Below are 21874 nucleotides of genomic sequence, written 5' to 3' on the forward strand. Positions count from 1 at the left end.
AAAATTGCAAGTTCCAAGAGGAATTCAATGCTGCCAATAAACCTCTACGTTACTATATGAATATGTGTCTCACTATTATTTTGTAATAGGTGGACAAAGATGAGGCTGGAGCTGGATTAGAAGACCCAAACTTGAAGATGGAATTCATTTATGCAGTTCATGATGCCATTCGGACATTTGTAAGCATTTGTACTAGGCCTTGGTAAAATATTAGTAAACTAAAAATGGGAAATTTCAACTCAATCAGCATCAGAAAGGGCGTTTTAGTGATTTTATATAAGGAATAAGCTGTTACCGTAGTACTCGTGGTAAAACCTAGACCCGGGAACGAGTTACTTTTTCATTTTTGAGGTCCCTAGACCCAAAAACCTCATCAGTTCAAATACATATACAGTATATTTCTATATGTGTCGGTTAGCACAATAATTTGAGCAAAAATGATCCGATTTTGATGAAATTTGGTATAAACGTGTAAACCTACATTACTTAGAACGAGTTTGCAAACTAGCATGATAGAACAACGGGAACGGGTGTTTATGGGGGGTTTTATGGGTTAAAATTGGGTTTTCCCATTTTGACCCTAAAAACATAAAATTTAGCAAATTCTTTCCAAACTATTTTGTAGAGCTTGAAGAAACAAATAATTTAGTATATTGAAGCCTAAGTATAACTAAGTGCCTAAGTCTACAATTATACTAGGGCATCCGGGACGCTAGCGGGGCATTAAATCAAGGCTATACCGGGTGTTCAAAAGTCCCGGTTCGGCTTCGTAATTTTTCAATGTTTAATATTGACCTAAAAAACTTAGAACATGTATCTCAAACACAACATACCGTACTATTTTAACATGTATTCGGCAGTGACCCCCTACCTCCTCAGGGGGACGGCCCACTAGAAGTCAGAAGAAAGTTTTAAATCTAAGCATAGGTTTATATGCACATCAAATTAAAGGTCTTAGTAGTAGTCTTACTAGTAGAATACAATGCCGCAAACTTGAATTCAACGGACAACCAAGTCAAAAATGGCAGCCGTTCAAAGATTTCTTGAATCTGCCATTTGAATCTTTGAACGGCTGCCATTTTATACTCATTTGTTCTTTTGAGCTCAAATTTGTGGAATTATATTCTTATAATAAAAACCTTTAATTTAATGTGCATATTGACCCATAGGTCAATACGTTTATGATTTTCTACCAACTTCTAGCGGGCACACCCCTGAGGAGGTAACGTATAATAGTAATGCAAATTTAATGCATCTTTAAATACCTGAAATTTTTTGCTCAGTTGTCCGCTTTGATATGGGTTTGCGGCATTGTGTTTTACTAACAAAGACCTTTAATTTGGTGAGCAACCTATGCTTACATTTAAAATTTTCTTCTGACTCCTAGTGGGCCATCCCCCTGAGGAGGTAGAGGGACACTGAATACGTGATAAAATAATATTTTGTGTTCAAGAAAAATTTTCTAAGTTTTATAGGTCAATATTTAAGATTTTTTTTATTACAAAGCCTATCCGAGAATTTTTAAACACCTTGGTACATGAATTTAAACAGATTTTGTTTTTGGCCTTAAGGGACCTCAAAACAAAAAAGTAAATCGTTCGCGGGTCCAGGTCTTACCATTAGTACTACAAACAGTCGGAGCTTATTCCCTATATAGGAAATTTGCTAACAAAACTAAAATTATAAAACTTTATTGAAAAACAAAGGAAGAGCTTCAGTCACAAAACCCTTGTGGAGGTTGTTGAAGTAGTATATTGATTTGTAAAACTTGTAAATTTTGTTGACCTTAATATTAATAGTGACTTCAGATGAGAAAAGACCTTTGACACTTACACATTATACATACACCCAAGGTCAGTGACAAGGTCATGTGGGTCTGAATTATAAATCATGTTTATGTTTGTTTCAGCCTTCGATTGTACACAAGACTGTACTGAAATCCATCATCAATGCTCTACTGGAGGAGAACAGGGTGTAAGCATAGATAAAACATACTCCCTTAGTAGATAAGTCATCCTAATGGAACAGCTGAAGCCAATTTTATTGTTAGTTCTGTACGTCCAACTATAGAGGTTATGTTTTGTTTACAATTTGTTTCTTGTTATTGCAGTCATTTAAAACCTCGTTTAACCTAATAAAACGATATAATCATAAACAATAACTGGTCTCCTAGTTATATAACCAAATAGTAAAGCACAAATCATGAAAATAACTCTAAAATAATAGAAACAAAATGTTGTCTACACTAGCGATCTGTGTGGACGTACATGAACTAGACACAAAAAACAAGCTTCAAAATTTACAATGGGATGAAGAGTTGCTTAGTCTATGGTGTAAGTCTTTCAATCTTACAACTTTCTTTACCTATATACCATAGATCTGTAAAAAACTATGAACAGTAATCCTTCCTTGTTATTATTTACTCTTTTAAGGCAAGCCATATAAGACTGGAACACTGGAGCAGCATAAAATAATAGTGGTATAATTAAACTTGGCTAACTCCCAGAGTATATACAGGGTGATCAACTCTAGGATTGGGATATCGGAAACGGTAAGAGTTAGAGAATACTTTCAATGGGGGACATTCCTTTATTTTTTGTGGCAATTAAAAATATGAATTCAGTTTTCTGAAATTCAAATGGCGGCCAACTTTGAAATTTCTTATAGAACACCCTATATTTCGGATTAGATCATGTTTTCGGATAGAACATGTAATTTAAAAACATTTTTAATTTTTGCATTTTTTTCATAAACTCACTCGTTTAGGAGTTACAGCCTATGAAAAAATGACTTCCGTTGTACATTTTGCATCGTGTAGCTCCTAAACGAGTAGGTTTATAGCGAAAATGCAAATGTAAATAAGTCTTAAAATTGCATCTACATTCCAAAACGACAATAAAATATCTAAAAAATATTGATTTTATTATTTCAAAAATGGCAGCCATTTTCCAAAATGGCAGCAAACTTGAACAAGCCAAAACTGTGTATTTTAAGGTTTTTTATGGTCTTTCTGGAATGTAGATGCAATTTTAAGACTTATTTACATTTGCATTTTCGCTATAAACCTACTCGTTTAGGAGCTACACAATGCAACATGTACACCGGAGTTTTTCATAGGCTGTAACTCCTAAACGAGTGGGTTTATGAAAAAAATGCAAGGAATAAAAAAGTTTTTAAATTGCATGTTCTATCCGAAAACATGATCAAATACAGGGTGTTCTATAAGAAATTTCAAAGTTGGCCACCATTTTGGAAAATGGCGACTGAATTTCAGAAAACTGAATTCATATTTTTAATTGCCACAAAAAATAAAGGAATGTCCCCCATTGAAAGTTTTCTCTAATTCTTACCGTTTCCGATATCCCAATGTTGGCCTCCTTGAGTTGATCACCCTGTATATGTTTTGTATACTTTTCCAATTTCGTCCCATTATTTTAAGAGATGCCCGAATATACATTGCCATTTTGACGAGTTACAGTTTATTGTTTATACTCCATAGCTCTGTCAATAATCAATTGATCTATTCAAATAAGAGTTTAAAAATATTGTGATCTGGTTATTCATATTTTATTTTATCATACAAATTAAATATTACTATATCATTGGATTATAACTTCTTTGAACATAAAGATTCAAAGGATAGTTTTGTAGAAAAAAATTGTTCCAAGTTAAAGATTGTTTTTTAGTTAGCTCTACTGGAAAATACTTATTTTACAGATTACATCCCAAGGATGATGTAAGAGCATTGTTTATTCTCATGCAGAATCCAGTATTTGCTGCCCAATCCTCCTACTCTATATTTGCCCATCTTCTGCGTCACATTGTTGAACTTCAGCTTACAGACCATCAACTTTTAGTCTCATGGTTTAAGCTGTAAGTCATTTAATATTATTCTAATACCTACTGATTTGAATCATAACTACTAATGAATGAGTACTGTAGCTCAATGTATTTTATATTTCTGCAGGCTTATGTTTTCAATGCAATTTTGTTGCTACCAAAGGTGAAGTCGTAAAAAGCCAGTGTGAGGTAGCTCACCATTGTCTAAGAACTGACTAACATTTAGGATTAATATATAGGCTAGGACTATTGGAAAAAGCAGAGTGGGAAGCCATTACCATGTGTTCCCACTCCATTGCAACACTGGTTGCTTCTATGTGCTTTTTAGTGTCAAATGCCATAAGTTTTAGTTTGTAACATAACTAAATTTTAATTATAGCCTACATGAATTTTCGACTGCTTTGAATGCTCAAATACAATAAAGCATACAATGACACTAAATTAAATGTACAACAGTTTTAGCGAATTTCCGTATATATAGCAATTACCGTAGATGGCACTATAAGACCTAGAGTCGGACCGATTAACGTTTTAATTTTGATGTCTTCTGAAGCCAAAAAAATATTCGTTAAAATTTGTATACATCTATAAAAATGTGAGTGTGTGTGTTTGATTAAATTTGGCATGTAGCTAAATCCACTTGAATTGAATTTGCAAAGCAGTAAGATCGGGTCATAGAAATGGCAATGTTTTGGGATATAAATATTTTTTATTTATTGTTTTTTTTAATTATTATTATTTTACCCTTAAAACATGAAAATGCCCAATTTTTATCATAGTCATTTTATAGAGCTTAGAAAAAAATTTTGTATATTTATGCATTGTTGAAGGATTAAAAGTTACCGTACTGAGAAAATTCTGCAAAAAAGTAGGCTATATGTAATTCTTATGGAGAAAAAGTCAACTGTTGTAGTTTGATTGTTATGGATATATGTTGATCAAATTTGGACAATTTATTTTTTTATACTATACTATTAATATTTTACAAAAAAACACCTTTTCGTTTTCTGTAGCAGGAAATCTAAGTAGGTACTCAATAAATCTATTGTTATTTAAATCGGGATTGACATGTTTAAGAAAATATTTTGGTAAAAATCGATCCAGGCAAATGGAAATGCACTAATCCACTTAGTCTGCAGGTTTGCTTGAGGTATTTCATGACATCAGAGACAATTAATCAATTCAATGTTAACCTCATTGATGCAATAATAGGTTGCATACCATCAATTTTGACAACACTCAAGCAATTAACATGACAATTAAGCTGACAAAGCAATACCTTCAATATTTCCTTGATTATGATGATGCAGGCAGAAACTGAATCAATCAGCAAATACCTTGAGCAGCAGACTTGCGTTGCTAGTTACCTTGTGCTGATAAAATGTTGAGGTACTTTATTGTGCTGTGCTCGGTGTTTCAAATAAATAACTCATTGCTTACATCTAACAAGGCTATCCACCTTAGATGTTTGTATTTAGAAGATAAGTTCAATTACGACAACCATCTTAGAGCTTTTTCATCAGAACCTTATATGTTTCTATTTTATAAGAATTTTAGCTTATGGAAACGCTTAGAAGTGAGGGTTCGTAGGAGTTCATGTAAAATACCCGAAGAAGTTGAACAGTCGTCTGAGATCAAATCTGCTAAATTTCTAACTCTTTTAGAGACTCTCATTAATAAAACTGAGATATATTTGAGTAAAGTAGGGAATTAAATAAATACAAAGCAAAGTCATCTATCAAAAGAAATTATTAGAATTGTTACCAAAAACCTCAATGAGTTAATTTTAATTTCAATACCCCAAATAATTGATGAAATGTTCGACTTTTTAAATCGCAAGCGTTTTCAAGATGTACCAAAAGATCACTCAGATTTTCTACAGTTACCATATTTGTTGAACCCACCTTCAGTAGTCCACCATGTCATGCTTAGAAACAGAAATGATGCATCGAAGGACATATTAGAAAAAGTTAAAATGAAGAAGAATCATTCCAGTAACAGATATGTCAATAGATCTTTAAACACTAGAAGAAAAGACTAATTATTGTCAGTAAGGATTGGAAAGAAACAGTTATGTTGTACAATAATAGAAGAAGCCTGTAATAAGCATGACACAAAATTACAAGTATACGAGTGATAGAGCACTCTTTAGTTTTTCTATTTGAAAATTTAAAGAAGACTCCAGAAGTATCCAGCTAATTAAGAAGTTTAATAAGATACACAACAGTTTACTTGTAGTTGTTTTTAAGTTTTAGAGGATATAAGTATTTAGTTGAATTGTATCTATTGTAGTTTCTGACCATTGTATAACCGGAAAGATAGCCAAAGCTACCTGAAACGTTTTTATAAGAATAGGGAGTGTGTAATGGTTTTTTGATTTTCAATTATTGTTCAGCAGAAATCCTATAAAACAATCTTTGCATGAAGCATAGGAGCTTTCAAAGAATTTGGTGGTAAATTCTCACTGCATACATTGTAGGACTTATCAATATTAGTTTGATATACTGTATTTAAAATAGTAAATACATTGTTTAAATCCTGTTATCCTGACATGTTTTCATTCCTAAATAAAAATATGTGATTGGTATTTTGTCTTATGTATCCATAATTCAATTGATTTATATTAGAATCTTTATATTTGTTTTGAGAATCGTCTTTAATTTAATTGGGAACAAAAAATTAGAAAAAAAGGTTTCCTCTGTATTTTAAAACCAATTATGAAAAATATTACTGAGCAACCTCAATAAATATATTCTGATTTACAGACGATGACTATCTACTTCATAGTATTTCTGAAGTAAAATTTTAAGTAATCGTTTTATATTTGCTTGGTTATAGTTTGAAAAGGGGTTTTCAATATTTCAATAAATGTTGACATACAGGTACCACTTTTATCAAAGATTATAGTTACTGGAACAACTACTGTATATCTACCTACGGTTGTAAATTTAACTTGTTACCATCATCCAATGTCTACGGTACCTACAGTTGTTCTAACTTGTTACCATCATCCAATGTCTACCTACAGTTGTTCTAACTTGTTACCATCATCCAATGTCTACCTACAGTAGTTCTAACTTTTTACTATCATCCAATAATTTCTGCAGCTATTAAACATTACTCCAATGACAATATGTAAAGCTTAAAGGTCAACACCTTTTATGAGAGCCAACCATCTGACAGAGACCCAATTCGATAACATCATCATTAGGCCAAAATTAAATTAAGATTGTTATAGGCTGGATTTTTAGTCAAATAAGACCTTTGGCAAGTTAAATAAATTTATTTTTTAAGTGTCTAAGTATTTTTTACATCAGCCCCCATGGTTATAATGCATTAATATGTGTGAAAAAAAGAGCTTAAGCAAACAAAGGTTTTGAAACAGTGCTATCTTTATACAAAATAATTTTTACTGACTTAGAATAAAAAAGTATTATGCATTTTATATACATTGTGAGGTTGAAAATAATGGTTTAAAAAAGCATGAGGAACAATAAAATATTATGTATTACTACAGTTTGTTAATTAAAAATTGACATCCATGCATACATTATAGCATTTTAATTTATTTACACATTTTATTATTTTGTGCCATACAAGTGTTGTTATGCTACGGTTTAAAAGATACTGAATCTCTTTTATCTACCACATACATAATTGCTTTTATAGAGTTTTATTAAGTTTCCTCATTTCATTTTGCAACTTATTCCAGCCAACTTTTAAGTCTTTCATTTCCTCTGTAAAAGGAGTATTAATTTTACCTTCCTCCGGAGTGACGATGAGATCCTTGGCGTAAGATTTCAGCTCATCTTGAAGCTGTTTAATTCTTCTTTGCTCCTCTTCAATACTCGACTTCAACTCCTCTATGTTCATTTTTGAGATAGAATCTTCATCAGTTTCGGTCGCGTGACTTCTTACATAGTAATCTGGATTAGTATTTGAGTTTTCTTTGTCATTGTTTGGGTTGATAGCTACATTAGGATCTGTGTTTAGCTGAAACTGTGCTTGTCCTCCAGTGTTTAAACTCTTAGCATCAACAGGGTACAAGTACTGACCTTGTGCAAACGGTAGGTACGAAGGTTCAACATAAAAGCTTCCTTGTGGATATGCCGCATATCCAGGTCCATAGATTGTCTGAGCATCTGGCATATAGAGTGATGTGTCTACAGGGCTACGCTCTGCATATTGTAGGTTAAATGGGGACAAGTAGGAATATCCACTTTGAGCATTGCTGGAGTAAGATGACGGGTGGCTGTAGAAATGTTTTTCAGACCCATGAAAAGGTTGAGATCCTATTTTGCCAAAGAAAATGTTTTTGCTGTAAAAAAATCCTTTTTCTTTTTTTCCTTCCTTCTTTATAGGAACAATGTGTGTTCCTGTTGCATGTGTTACAGGTTTTATTTTGATAGGATGATGAGTAACTTTGTGTACTTTCTCTGCATGTTTGTGTTTATGTGTGACTCCTCCAAGTCCAGCTCCTAGCCCAAGTCCTCCACCGCCAATACCTGCTCCACCAATACCTGCTCCTCCAATACCCCCTCCTCCAATACCTGCTCCACCAAAACCTCCAAGACCCGCTGTAGATCCTCCAATTGCATTTGTAAGAGCAGAAAGGAAATTAGGAAGTAAGTATTTTATTTGTATGATTGGATGAACCGCACCACCCCCTAAACCTCCTCCTAGTCCTCCTGCATGAACATGATGACCATGAACTCCCGCATGACCGTGAACTCCTGCATGACCATGAACTCCCCCCGCATGAGCATGAATACCTCCTTGTCTTATAGCTCCTCCTTCTGCTGAACCTGTTTTCTCGGTTCCATTTTTATCACTTCCTTCCTTATTATTTCCTGCTCCATCGATTTTTGTGTTGGCTTGTAAACCACCTTGAATATTATTAGCTAATTCAAATGTTCTAGCCGAGGGGTTGTATTGAGCTATGTAAGGATCACTATCATAATATGTTACTGGTAAAAGAGGAGAAAATTCTTTAAATGAATTCACAGTCAAGCGAGGTCCTTCACTTCCATACGTATCAATAGTTGGAAATTGCCTACCTCGATTATTGTCGCCTGAACTATAGATGGATTGGTACTGCCGGGTGATTCTGGATGGTGCATCCTCATTGTCAGATGGTTCAGAAGGAGACATTTCAGGCTGATCAGTAATATTTTTAGTTTTTGTCATAGATTTAGTGTCTTCTTTTATATCTCTTTTATTTGAATCAATACCAGTCTTCACAAATTCAAAAGCTTCATCGAGTTGTTCCAATGCCTCAATTCTCTTTTGAATGTCTTTTGCAAGTATATATTTTAAATCTCTCTCATTCTCTGGATTACGTTTCGCAACTGATTTATCCGCTGTTTCAAATATGTCTGGAGAATCCTTTATTCTTGCTGTTAGATCTTGCATGAGATAATCTTCTGAATCAATGTAATTGTTCTCAAGTATTTCCTCCGCCAATACACATGTCACCACACAACTCACGAACAGAACAGTTTTTAACCACATCATGACTACAACTGACTGGAGGCAAACAAACTGCTGACTCTCATTGTTTTCTATTCACCAAGCATTGTTGTCTACTGTTGCATTCCTATTCTCTAAACATCAAAGTGAACCACCTTTATGGTGGAATATCAGCATTAGAGTAAATATCATCTTGAATTACTTATAGTGTTTTGTTTGTTAAATTTACTAATTAGCCTAACTTTACCAAAATGTTAGGATAGGTAGTTGAAAATTCTTTCATAAAAATTTGATGACGGTTTTTTATGATTCCTTTAGGCGCCTTATACAGTTATATGAGCTATACCAATCTTACTTATTATAACTGATGATCTTTTTAAGATATGTAATAAAACGTCTCCATTACATTGTTTTAGAAAAATAATGAGACTGTCTGCTGTCTTCCAACTTTTTTTAAGGTCAAATGTTAAATAAACTTCATACTTATAAGATTACACATAAAAAGAAATATCATACATAAAATTTATTACTTTGTAGTACCGGTACACAAATTAATAATAGACTAACAAAGACATATACAGTATATTTTTAAGAAAACCTATATTGACATACAGTGTTAAAAATTCTGATCTGATAATCATACGAACAATGTAGCAAATATAGAACTCGAAGAGTTGCTAACTTTTTGCTTTGAAAATTACCCCCCTCCCCCCCGGGTACGATACAAGCAGCAATTTTCTTAAAACTCATCAAATTTCTACCGTTTTCATTGTAGTTAAGGATGGTAAACTGTGCAGACCCGCAGGACATAAAATTATATCTGTTTTTACTATCTGACAATTGTCTGTTAAATAACAAGCTAGATTTTATAAATAAGAGGATAGAGTGTTTGAGGAATAACACCATCTAATTATGTAGTTAAGGGAAGACGGCAATAGGTTCTTCGAGTACACGAGGAAGTTTGAAATGAAGGACTGAGAAGAGAAGGGCAGGTCTACAACATCACTGCCAGTGGCTTATACAACAAAACTGAAGCATGATTCATCTGAGAAGCAAGCTACATTTTGGCGGAAATCAGTCTGGACTTAAGGCCATCTTCAACAAATTTAAACACCACTAAATGAGACTCGATGTCACAGTGCCGCTCGCCGCTCGGTATCGTATTCAAGACCAGTGTGGTAATGCACACTGTAACTTCCAATAGTTTTCTAATTACATTGGTTTCCTATCTTTTTACCAATAGGCTATTAAACCAATATTCACGGTTCGGTCCATTTCACTTAGTGCGACCGACTGAAAAACCAAGACGGCAATGTTTAGGTTCGCATCCTGATTTCTGAAAATTGTAATGCAATCATAAAGATTTATCAGAACAGTTGATTATTGTAGGCTGTATCGTCTCACACCTTGCTTTTCTTGGTTTTTTCCTCGCACATTCCTCTGAGACCCATCTGGAAGGGTGAATTCAAAGTTAAATGTGGCTACCAATTTCTTGAATTTGTTTTTTCTATACTATTAATTGCTACCTATTTAACATAATATTATTTAATTATTTAAAACCTACATACATTCGTAGGGCTCTTATAATTTGTGACTTTGAACTAATAAATTGTATGTGATAAGAAACAGAGTATGCTAAATTACAGATTAAAAACAGTACCTTAGTGCTATAGTGCTATTTAATGCAGTAATTTGGATATTGATATTTTTATAACCTACCGGTACACTAAATATAGTGTACACCATTCAATCAATTTTCGGAGAAATTGTGATCTGGTAGTTAAAGGTACAAACGTTCAAAGGAAATTAGAACATTTAAAATCTAAAAGCGTGTTGTAATTTTGTAATCACGATTTCAATGGCATATTTTGCATCCTATTCCAAAAAAATAAGTTATGTTCAAATTAATATTCTGATGTGAAGGAAATCATTATTTATAGATGCTGGACTTAACAGCGTACTTGTATCAGTTACGCAGCTAATAAGAACTCTGTTTACTCACAGCGAGTTGCCCGTGTGAATATTTTTGTATGTAAATATTGTAACACTGCTTTATTTCACACTGTAGGTATACAAATATGATGATAAGAAACAGGAACTTATTGGTTATAGAAACTATGAGTCTACATAATTCCACATTTATAGTGTTTAAGGTTTACAGTTTTCAATCAATTTCCTGTAAACATTGTAGACTACCTGTTCATGAGTTAATCAAAAATTGATTCGATAGTCTACACCATATTAGTGTAGGCTACCTACATTATATAGGTTTTAATCTTTGTACAAAACAAAATATTTTCATTAGATGTGTATAGAACTGTAGAATATAAAGCTCTATTTAGTAATAGAGTACGAGCTATTGGCACGTCCTACGTACGGGATTCGAGTAGTCAATTGAAACTGAATATATTCAAAACAGCTAGTTTACATGCATAAAGACAATTCTGGTAGTTTTAATGGGGAAAAACATCTTGTAAACAAATGTCACATGACCAGCTATTTCTTTCATCCATTATAGGCTTATACGATCAGTGGCGGATCCAGCGTTAGTTTGAGGGGGGGGGGGAGATTAGAGATGAAGCCCCCACATTGTCATTGTCTCCCACGGTCATGGCAAAACCCGAATAACCCCTGCGGAAACAGAACATCATTTTATTTTATTATTATTTATTTATTGCTCTTGACAATTTTTACATTGTGTAGCATATAATAGTTATTCTAATATTTATAGTTACATAGAGGTTATTTTATCACCATCGTCTTCCGCAGTCACGGCAAAATGATGAACAACTCCCGCGGTCCTATAGACATTATCGGTGTCTTCCGCGTTCACGAATAAATTCTGATCATCTCCTGCAGTCACGGAAAAGTCATCATCGCCTTCGCCGATCGCGGCAAAATTTTGTTCATTTCCCGCGGTCGTATGGACACCATCATTGTCTCCTGCGGTCAAGGCAAACCCCTGAATAACCCCCACAGTAACTAACACCATCATTGTCTCCCGTGATCGTGTCAAAGTTATGAACATCTCCTGCGGTCGTGTAGATATTATCGTTGTCTTCACGGATAAATTCTGATCACCTCCTGGAGCCATGTAGATATCATCCTCGTTTCCCACGGTCACGGACAAGTCATCATCGCCTCCTACGATCGTGGTAATATTTTGATCAATTTACGCGGTTGTGTAGACATTGTCATTGTTTCCCGCGGTTACAGCCAAAAAACGGAATTAGCAATCCCGCAACGGAACATCAGCAACATCTTCCACGCTCTCGCGGCAAAATATTGTCCATTTCCTGCGGTCGTGTGGACATCATCATTGCCTCCTGCGGTCACGGCAAACCCTTGAATAATCCCCGCGGTAACAGAACATCATCATCGTCTTTGCCGATCGCAGCAAAGTTTTGACATTACATGCAGTAAAAAAATATATATATAAAAATGACCGAGGGGGGCGGTCGCCCCCTTCGCCCCCCTCTGGATCCGCCACTATATTCGATATGCAATTTAAATCGAATAATTTTACAGTTAAACATCAATTGTGTCGATTTAAAAAACACTGAATCCGATTCACACACACACTGGTTTTGAGTATTGTAGCTACATACTGTTTATGACAATTAGATTGAGGTATCTGCAATCCTAAAATGCTATTGGAAGGGAAGGAAACAGGTCCGCGACGTAGGAAGTGGTAAGGAAGTAGTAAAGGCGAGCTGTTCGGGGTATGGGATCTGTTTATGACCATTAGATTAAGGTATTTGCAATCCTAAAATGCTATGGGAAGGGAGGAAAACAGGTCCGCGATGTAGGAAGTGGTGAAGGAAATAGTCAAGGCAGGTCTGGAGTGTGGAAACTGTTTATGACTATTAGATTATGGTATCAAAATTCCTAAAATGCTTTGGGACGGGAGAAAACAGGTCCGCGATGTACGAAGTGGTGAAGGAAGTAGTCAAGGCGAGCTGTCCGGTGTGTGGGATCTGTTTATGACCAATAGATTAAGGTATTTGCATTCTAATAATGCTAAGGGAAGGAAGGTAAACAGGTCCGTGACGTAGGAAGTGATGAAGGAAGCAGTAAAGGCGAGTTTTTCGGAGTGTGGGAACTGTTTATGACGATTAGATTAAGGTATCTTGGTATCTACAATCTTAAAATTCTATGGGAAGAGAGGGAAACAGGTCTGCGACGTAAGAAGAGGTGAAGGAAGTAGTAAGGTGAGTAGTGTGGAGTTTGGGAACTGGAAACCGTTTGTAGCAGTTAGATTAATGTATCTGCAATGCTGAAATGCTATGAAAAGGGATGGAAGCATGGCCACGACATAGAAAATGGTGAAAGAAGTAGTAAAGGCTAGCAGTGCGGAATGTGGGCAATGTTTGTGGCAATTAGATTAACGTATCTAAAATACTAAAATGCTATGGAAAGTGATGAAAACAGGTCCACGATGTAGTGATGTAGCTTAGGAAGTAGTAAAGTATGAACATATTGTGAGAACCGTCTGTGGCAGTTAGATTAAATGTTTAGTTAGATGCTATGAAAAGGGAAGGAAACCGGCCCCACGACGTAGGAAGTAGTGAAGGAAGTAGTAAAAGCTGGCAGTGCAGAGTGAGGGAACCGTTTGGGCAGTTAGATAAATGTATCTAATACTTAAATGCTATGAGAAGGGATGGAAACAGGTCTATGACGTAGGAAATGGTGAAGGAAGTAGTAAGGCTTGCAGTGCAGAGTGTGGGAAGTGTATTTGGCAATTACATTAATTTATCTGCAATCCTAAAATGCTATGGGAAGAGAGGGAAACAGGTCCACGACGTAGGGGATGGTGAAGGAAGTAGTAAAGGTGGGCAGTGTTGAGTGTGGGAATGGATTAATGTATCTGCAATGCTAAAATGCTATGGGAAGAGACTGTAGACTGTAGGTTAAAATGATTATGAAGCACGAATCGTTACATATTTCGATACGTATTCAATAGTTAACAATAGAAATTTACAACTGAGTTGACAACAGCTGAGTTTTACTCCATAGAGGCTAAAAACAAATTTTATTCCCTAAAGAGTAAAAATGCTACTTTAGACCCGCAAAGCATGCACCAATGACGACTGTTTTTACTGCAGTATGACAAAAACAATATAATATGAACCCTTGATGACTCCGCTCAATTTTGTGGATGCCTCTGCGAACACCACCTAGTTTAACCTTGTCCATTTTTATTTTAACCCTGGCCATAAGTTTAACATGGGAATGGAATGTCCTAATTCCATCAATAGTCAAAGAGTGCATCATGTGTTTATCTTTAAAACAGTACAAAGTACTCATAATTTAACCTTTTGTTAGTTTCACACAAGTAAGATAAAGTATAAGATAAGATATAAAGGATAAGATTAAAGTAAAAGATGAACACATGCAGGTATCTTAATTAGTAATTTGCTCCATGATAAGAAAATTAAAAAGACACATCCAGGATTAAATTTTTATTTGATATAGCTGAAACACGATTATTTGATTCGGGCATTTCATTAAATGTGGCCTTGATCCGAGTGGTCTACAATTACCAGAGCATGTCAACTGTGTTGCCCTTCCGACTAAGCAAACATCAAACAGAACGTCAGCAACGAATCTAGGTCAAATTACATTCTTTCTGTCCCTTGTACACACAAAACAATTTGACTTCTGTTAAAACTGCTTAGTTGAAGTTGTGTTTCAACATCTGAAGTCATTTAAGTTTTATTTTTTTTAACAATTTGTTATTTGTTTAATGTAATGTGGCCGAAATGTCGGTAGTTTCTGTACATATAGTGTACATAGCCAACTGACACGGTCAACCCCAAAGACCGAGATTGTGTATATATGAGTGACCACCGTGGAAGTTTATCCATTAAGATATTTGTTATTTGTTTGATAACAAATAAAGTTCTATGAAAAATTTAAATCATTTTACCAGATATTTTTTACCATCAATTTTTTAATGATTGATTTTAAATGGCAACATCTTTACATAATTGTGCATGGCAAAGAGGATAATAAACCAAAATACCCCTGCCGCAGCAAACCTGCCAACTAAGCAAATTTCCAGTTGCCTGAATTGATCTTCAATTAAATTTATTTAATTAACATTAGGTTTTATGAGTACATAGGCTTGCTGCTACATGGAGGGTAAAAAAGTGTTGTTTTTTAGTAAAATATTAATAACTTTAGTATAAAATAAATAAAATTACCAAGTTTCATCAAAATATATCCATAAACAAACATTTACAATATTCTCCATAAGAATAACATGGGAATTTTATATTTACAATTTTTTTAATTTTATCTTTTACCAATTACCGTACAAAAACACTTTGATATAATAAATTATTTTTTTTAAGCTCTTAAAAAAGATCTAAAGATAAATTGGGAAATTTTGTGTTTTGAGGGTCAAAAATGAGAAAAACAATTTTTACCCCATAAAACCCCCCGTAAAACCCCGTTCCCATGGTCCGATCATGCTGGTTCGCTAGCTCATTCAAGTTTATCCCGCCTTACACCTTTAAACCAAATTTCATCAAAATTATCAGCTTTGACCATCGATTCGACCATTCCACTTCAGTAACCAATAGTCAATGGTTTCAGTTACAGTTGTATTATTTACTTGTTTTTGTATTAGATGTAAACATTGATTTTGGGATATACTGAAGTTCTATCCATTGCCAAGGATGCAACATACTCCAAATTTCATTGTATCGCAGCTCACAATAAATTTCTACTATGAAATTTTGTTTTTTCCTACTGTGTCCTCCCCCCTCCTACCTTATATACAGAGAGCAGGAATTCCAATAGTAAGTCTATTATAGTTCCTCCAACTCAATTGCACAGAACATAAGTAATCCTTCAAATATTAATATCTTTATTTCAACTCATATGCCATTGCTTTTTTAAAATTGTAAATAACTTAAAGGAGCAGCAGTCTGAAATGATAGTGACAAAATTTAATTTATTTAAGCGATCTTTCTTCCCTAGAGGATGTCCGGAAAACATTGAATCAGTTAGAGAAACGATTGCTAGAAGTCCCGGTGGATCTGCCCGATGGAATAGCATAGCACTTGGACTTTCCACGCCAATGATGAGACAAATTTTGCATAAATATCTTAACATGCATCCGTACAAAATTCAGGTTGTGCAAGCCTTGAATCTCTGCGACTTTCAATCTTGTATTACTTTTTATGAGCAGCTAATGGAAGATAACCTAGAGCTAATTCACAACCTGTGGATGAGCGATGACGATCATTTCCACCAGGATATGTCAATAGGCAAAATTTTAGATATTGGTCTGCCAGGAACCCACAAGCACTTCACGAACAGACAGTCTTGACTCTTATTTTAAGTGAGTGAATACATAATTTTACACATACATGTAAAATTAAAACTTATACTATTTTAGTTATATGGTGGGTTTCTCCCTGTGGCATAATAGGCACCTACTTCTTTGAAAATGATACTGAAAATGCTGTCACAGTTAATGCTCAACGCTACCTACGCTTGTTTTTTTACTGCCACAACTTTGACGTTTTCCAGCAATTGCTGAATCTTATTTTCAACAACATGGAGTAACAAGTCACACTGTAAGAGTGTGTCCATAAATTTTCTCTCATTAATCTTCCCGAATCACCTCCATCTCAAGGAATGGAGGTATTGCCTGGCCTCCTTGATCCTCCAAACTCAGCTCCTGTGATTTTTTTGTGGGGTTATTTTAAGACTAGACACTGAATATTATTTTTAAGACTTGAAACTTTTGTTGTTGTTTTTACATAAACTTCCACTCATTTACTCTGTTTTTTAATCAATAAATTAATGTTATGATGTTTGAACTTTTTTTATGCCTTCCGAAAAATTCCCCGTTTTACTGACTCACCCTGTACATGAATATTCTTTGATTTTATTAGTTCATGAAATTAATTTACAGACTAGAGGTGGACAAGCTAAGACTCATAGTTCGGCACATTATACAGTTCATTACTATTCGCCAGTACCCTCCGTCCGACAAATCTCTTCCTCCAATGTCCAAAAGCCGCTGGTGGATTCCAACCGGTACCAAAGTACTGGCACTTATTAGTAAGTAAAAGCAAATTACAATATTAATATAATGTGCTATTTTTTTACTTGTAAATTTAATAAATTGTGCATAGCATTAAAGGAAAAATCTTGTGGAATTTTTCGTGTACCAAAAACCAACTCAACTCAGTTTCCCAACTTTTCATACTGTGTAATCACAAGCCAAGAAATCAACATTTACTTCAAATTTAAAAACATATTTACATTTAGATTCATATGATTTCAACTAAATCGTATAATATAGGGTGGCTGAAAAGTCTGTACCAGTACCTAATTTTAAATGTTCATCACCAAACCCCCATATGGTTTTCGTAGCTCGTATTGTCAGCTGATTGAAGCTAATTTAATGCCATTGATGGTAGGTAGTTTAGTTCATATTGTAAACTGATTGAAGCTAATTTAATGCCATTGATGGTAGTTTAGTTCATATTGTAAACTGATTGAAACTTCTATATGGATGGTGTTTTATGTATTGAGGAAAGGACAAAAATTGCTTCACAATATGAAGTGTAGAAGTCTATTATTCAGATCCAGAGGTGGTGGAGAGTAGAGAATGGAATAAATGCCTCTCTTAAGTGGTGGGGGAGTTCATGAAAAATCTTTAATTATTAACAAAAATACTGAAACCTTTTTCTGGATGCTACCTGTAAACATTGAAACAAAAACATGGGATGGCATTTTTTCACCCCCTGTGGCGGAGGGGGTGAATTTCACGTTTTACAAGGGTTTACTAGATCATGTACGGATTAAAACCCATAAAAGATAATTGATAACTTTTTGTTTCTAAGTGTTTTTTAAAGTACAGTAGAACTCCAATTATCCGAACTCCAATTAACCGAATCTCCAATTATCCGAATCGCTTATTACAACAATTTTAAAAACGTAAAGCTACAGTAATAAGTTTTGCAAAATATCAAAGAATTGTTATTAAACACATTTAGCCAATTTTGGACTTTGATGGAACACTATTGACTTAATAACATGTATAGAACACTTGTACTATGAGCATTGTAAACTGTAAAAATGTTCTGATTTAAATTATTATTAATTAAAAGTTTACTTAGTACCGAAAATTTGGATTTTTCTTTCAAATTCCTGGAATTCCGGTAAAACTCTGATTATCCGAATTTTTGATTATCCGAATGGGGTCTGGTCCCTATTGATTCGGATAATCGGAGTTCTACTGTATTCTCTATGATCTGTAGGATGGGTTTTGTTTGAATACGACAATTAATGGACCCATTTTTAATGTTTTAATTGGGTTTTTTTTGTAGAAAATTAACAAAAAAATGTTATTAAAATATGTTCTGTTAGGATTTCCTTCAAATCCATCCTACAGATCATAGGATTGAACAAGCTGAACAAAATAAACAAAAAATCATCTCTCTATCTCTACTAGAAGCAGAATCTAGGATCAAAAATACAGCTTTTGGGAATCCACAGAATCAGCTGTGACCTTTGTTGGAAAGCAGCTGTGGCCCCCGCTCTTCCAAAATAAATAAACAGCCAATATAAAATCTATATCTATAAAAGAGGAACTATGTATGTATGTATGTATGTATGTATGTATGTATGTATGTATGTATGTATATATGTATATACGTTATGGACTCCAAAACCGCTCGACAGATTGTAATGAAACTTTTAGGCATTATTAACCATCTTCCAAGGATGGTTTGTGATACCAATATAAAATTAAATATAGTTTTTCTACATGAATTAACCCTTAGAGTGCCAGGCGAGAAATAAAAGTAACGCTCAAAAAATGCCGATGATTTTTCCCGAAGGTCGCGCTAAAAATGCCGAGCGCGATCTGACGATTTTTAGGTTAAAATTTCGTAAAAATCTAATTTTCGATATTTCGACCAAACGAAAATTGATGTATCGCATCTAGTAACTTTCGACTCAATGTTAATATATGGGTTAAAAGAATCCGAGTATCCATTCGGTTGTTATGACATCTGTTCGATCATTACGAAACATCCGGTCAGCCGGACGTTGGCACTTTTGGCTCGTTCTAAAAACGTCCGGTCGGCCGGACGTCGGCACTTTTGGCTCGTTTTAAAAACGTCCGGTTCCCCGGACGTTGGCACTCAAAGGGTTAAATAGGTTATATGAAGATGAAATGAATATTTATAAAAATAACTAGGTTTTTGTCAAATTGTATAACTAAAATACTCAAAACAAAACGATCAAAGGTTGAAAAAAATTGGCATACATTATTAACTTAAAAAAGATTTTCCAAGGTAAATACAAAAAAAATATCAAAGCTGGAATAAACCTCGGATCTATAACACACTGGCTTTTGCGGATGATGTTGCATTAGATGCAGAATCAAAAGAGGACCTAGGTAAGCTTACTGAGATTATTATAAGGGAAGCAAATAAGATTGGACTTCCGAGAAAGAAATAAGTGAAGAGAAGTCGAAATATTTAAAAGTCGGAAGAACCCAAATTGAAGGAGCTGAACCTTTTAGGGTCAATAACCATAATTTTGAAAGAGTAAACAAATTTAAATACCATCATAGTCTCAGTTAACTGGAATAACGAAAGAGGAACAGAAATAGAAAAGAGACTGATTGCAGCAACCAAATGTTTCTGGGGCGTATCAAAAATATTTAGTTCAAAAATACTATCCAAAAACACAAAATTAAGAATCTATAAAACTTTAATTCAACCAGTCCTTTTATATGGTTCGGAAACCTGGACATTAACTAGAAATCATGAAAACAAACTTATCATTTTTGAGAACAAAATTTTGAGGAAGATTTTCGGACCTATAAATAAAGAAGGTATGTGGCGAATAAGAAAAAACCGAGAGCTCCGAGAACTGTACAATGAACCGGACATTGTAGCCATAGTGAAGAGTAGACGACTGAGATGGGCAGGCCATGTAGAAAGAAGGGAAGAAGAAAGTATGCTTAAGAAGATCGCCAATGGACAACCACGAGGCACTCGCCCGCTAGGAAGACCAAAGTTGAGATGGAGAGACCAAGTCCAGAAAGACCTACACAGAGTGGGGGCATCTCTTGACTTGGCGGCAGACCGGCAGCAGTGCAGGCAACTTGTTGGCGAGGCCAAAAACCTTCTTAGGTTTGAGTGGCCAAGGAGGTAAGGTAAGGTAAATACAAATTGTACGGTATTTTATGTTTTTAGATTTAAAATTTAATGGTAAACAAAAATATGTCAAAATAAAATTTTCAAAAAAATCAGTTTCTTTCATTAACTCCCTTAATGCAAGAACAATAAAAAAAATTGTCATAATGAACGGTTTGAAGGTGGCACTGTGAATAATGAAAATATTGTTCAAGATTGGCTCAATGTAAAATTCCTCGATAAAATTGATTTGATAAGGTAGTCCACATCACTGGCCTGCTCGTAGCCCAGACCTTACGCCCTGTGATTTCTTTTGATGGGGATGGGCAAAAGAAGAGGTTTACAGGAGGAATCCAAAGACTATGAATTTGAAGTTTCCATTTTAGATGTTCTTGGTAATGTTCCACAATACTTTATTCAATAACCTGTCCTAAATGTACCTGTTGGATTAAGAAAATGTGTTGATAATGCATGTGCATATATCGGGGTTTAATGTGTTCCATAATAAATGGTATTAATCAATGTTTAAATGTACATGCTTATTTGTTCTCTAGCACCATAAAAAGTCATGACAATTATTAATTAAAAATAGGTTGTGACTATTCAGGCACCCTGTATGTATACCTTATTTTCTTATTTTATACCCGAATAAGAGTGTTTTATTATGAATAATTTTTGGTTGAAAGCTAGACCTGATACACTACTATATGTTGACTATTCCAGACGCAGCCAACAATGGCAGTAGCCCTCCACTACTTGACTACACAGAGTTCTACAACTCAGCCCTCGACCACATAGACTTGATGCAAGACTACTACAATTGGCAGAGTCCACAGCGCAGCGGCCAGTTTGCCTATTGTCAGTATCCCTTTGTACTAAGCATCGTAGCCAAACGGATTATTCTCACCAAGGTAGGAAATGTAGCTAACTAAATACAACTTTCAAGCTGTTCAATAAATGTGATTGGATGTTATAGTGTGTTTAATGTACAGTTTGCTCCTATGAAATCGATGTATTATTTTCAAAATTGTTGAACTTTAGTAAAAATACACAAGTTTATTTACCTATGTACATTCTGAGATTCTTAGAACTGGGGAGATATGTGCTGGCAGATAGGTTAGTTAATTTATTGGGTATTCCAGTGGTTATAGTTATAGATCTGTCACTTTTGAACTCAATGTAGCTCCATTTATCCCTTGATTAATGATTATTTCTAACAGATTGCCACTAGTAAGGAATAAGACCAGAGCTTGAAGTGCACTCTTAAAAATGTTTGCTGAAATACCACAGATGCTGACATCAGACACAAAATATGTAACATAAACTTTACTTCAGAAGACATTGAGGCAACTCTGAATAATAAAAATCCAATCAAAAAGTAAAAAAATCTA

The 21874-nt window shown here is 34.6% G+C and overlaps 1 protein-coding gene across 2 annotated transcripts in view; it reads left to right on the plus strand.

Moving 5' to 3' along the window:
• Positions 1-21874, plus strand: part of LOC128987142 (probable E3 ubiquitin-protein ligase HECTD2) — a 46567-nt gene that overhangs the window by 15739 nt on the left and 8954 nt on the right. For both annotated transcript variants that reach the window (XM_054407868.1, XM_054407867.1), the window contains exons 6-10: positions 90-179; positions 1910-1974; positions 3718-3873; positions 17240-17388; positions 21207-21394. In XM_054407868.1, the coding sequence (XP_054263843.1) occupies positions 90-179; positions 1910-1974; positions 3718-3873; positions 17240-17388; positions 21207-21394 (648 nt within the window). The remainder of the gene's footprint in view (positions 1-89; positions 180-1909; positions 1975-3717; positions 3874-17239; positions 17389-21206; positions 21395-21874) is intronic.

This window comes from Macrosteles quadrilineatus, unplaced genomic scaffold (assembly GCF_028750875.1).
Source record: "Macrosteles quadrilineatus isolate MER2022 unplaced genomic scaffold, UCM_ALF_1.0 Scaffold_2__2_contigs__length_208266976, whole genome shotgun sequence".
In the NCBI taxonomy this organism is placed as follows: domain Eukaryota; kingdom Metazoa; phylum Arthropoda; class Insecta; order Hemiptera; family Cicadellidae; genus Macrosteles; species Macrosteles quadrilineatus.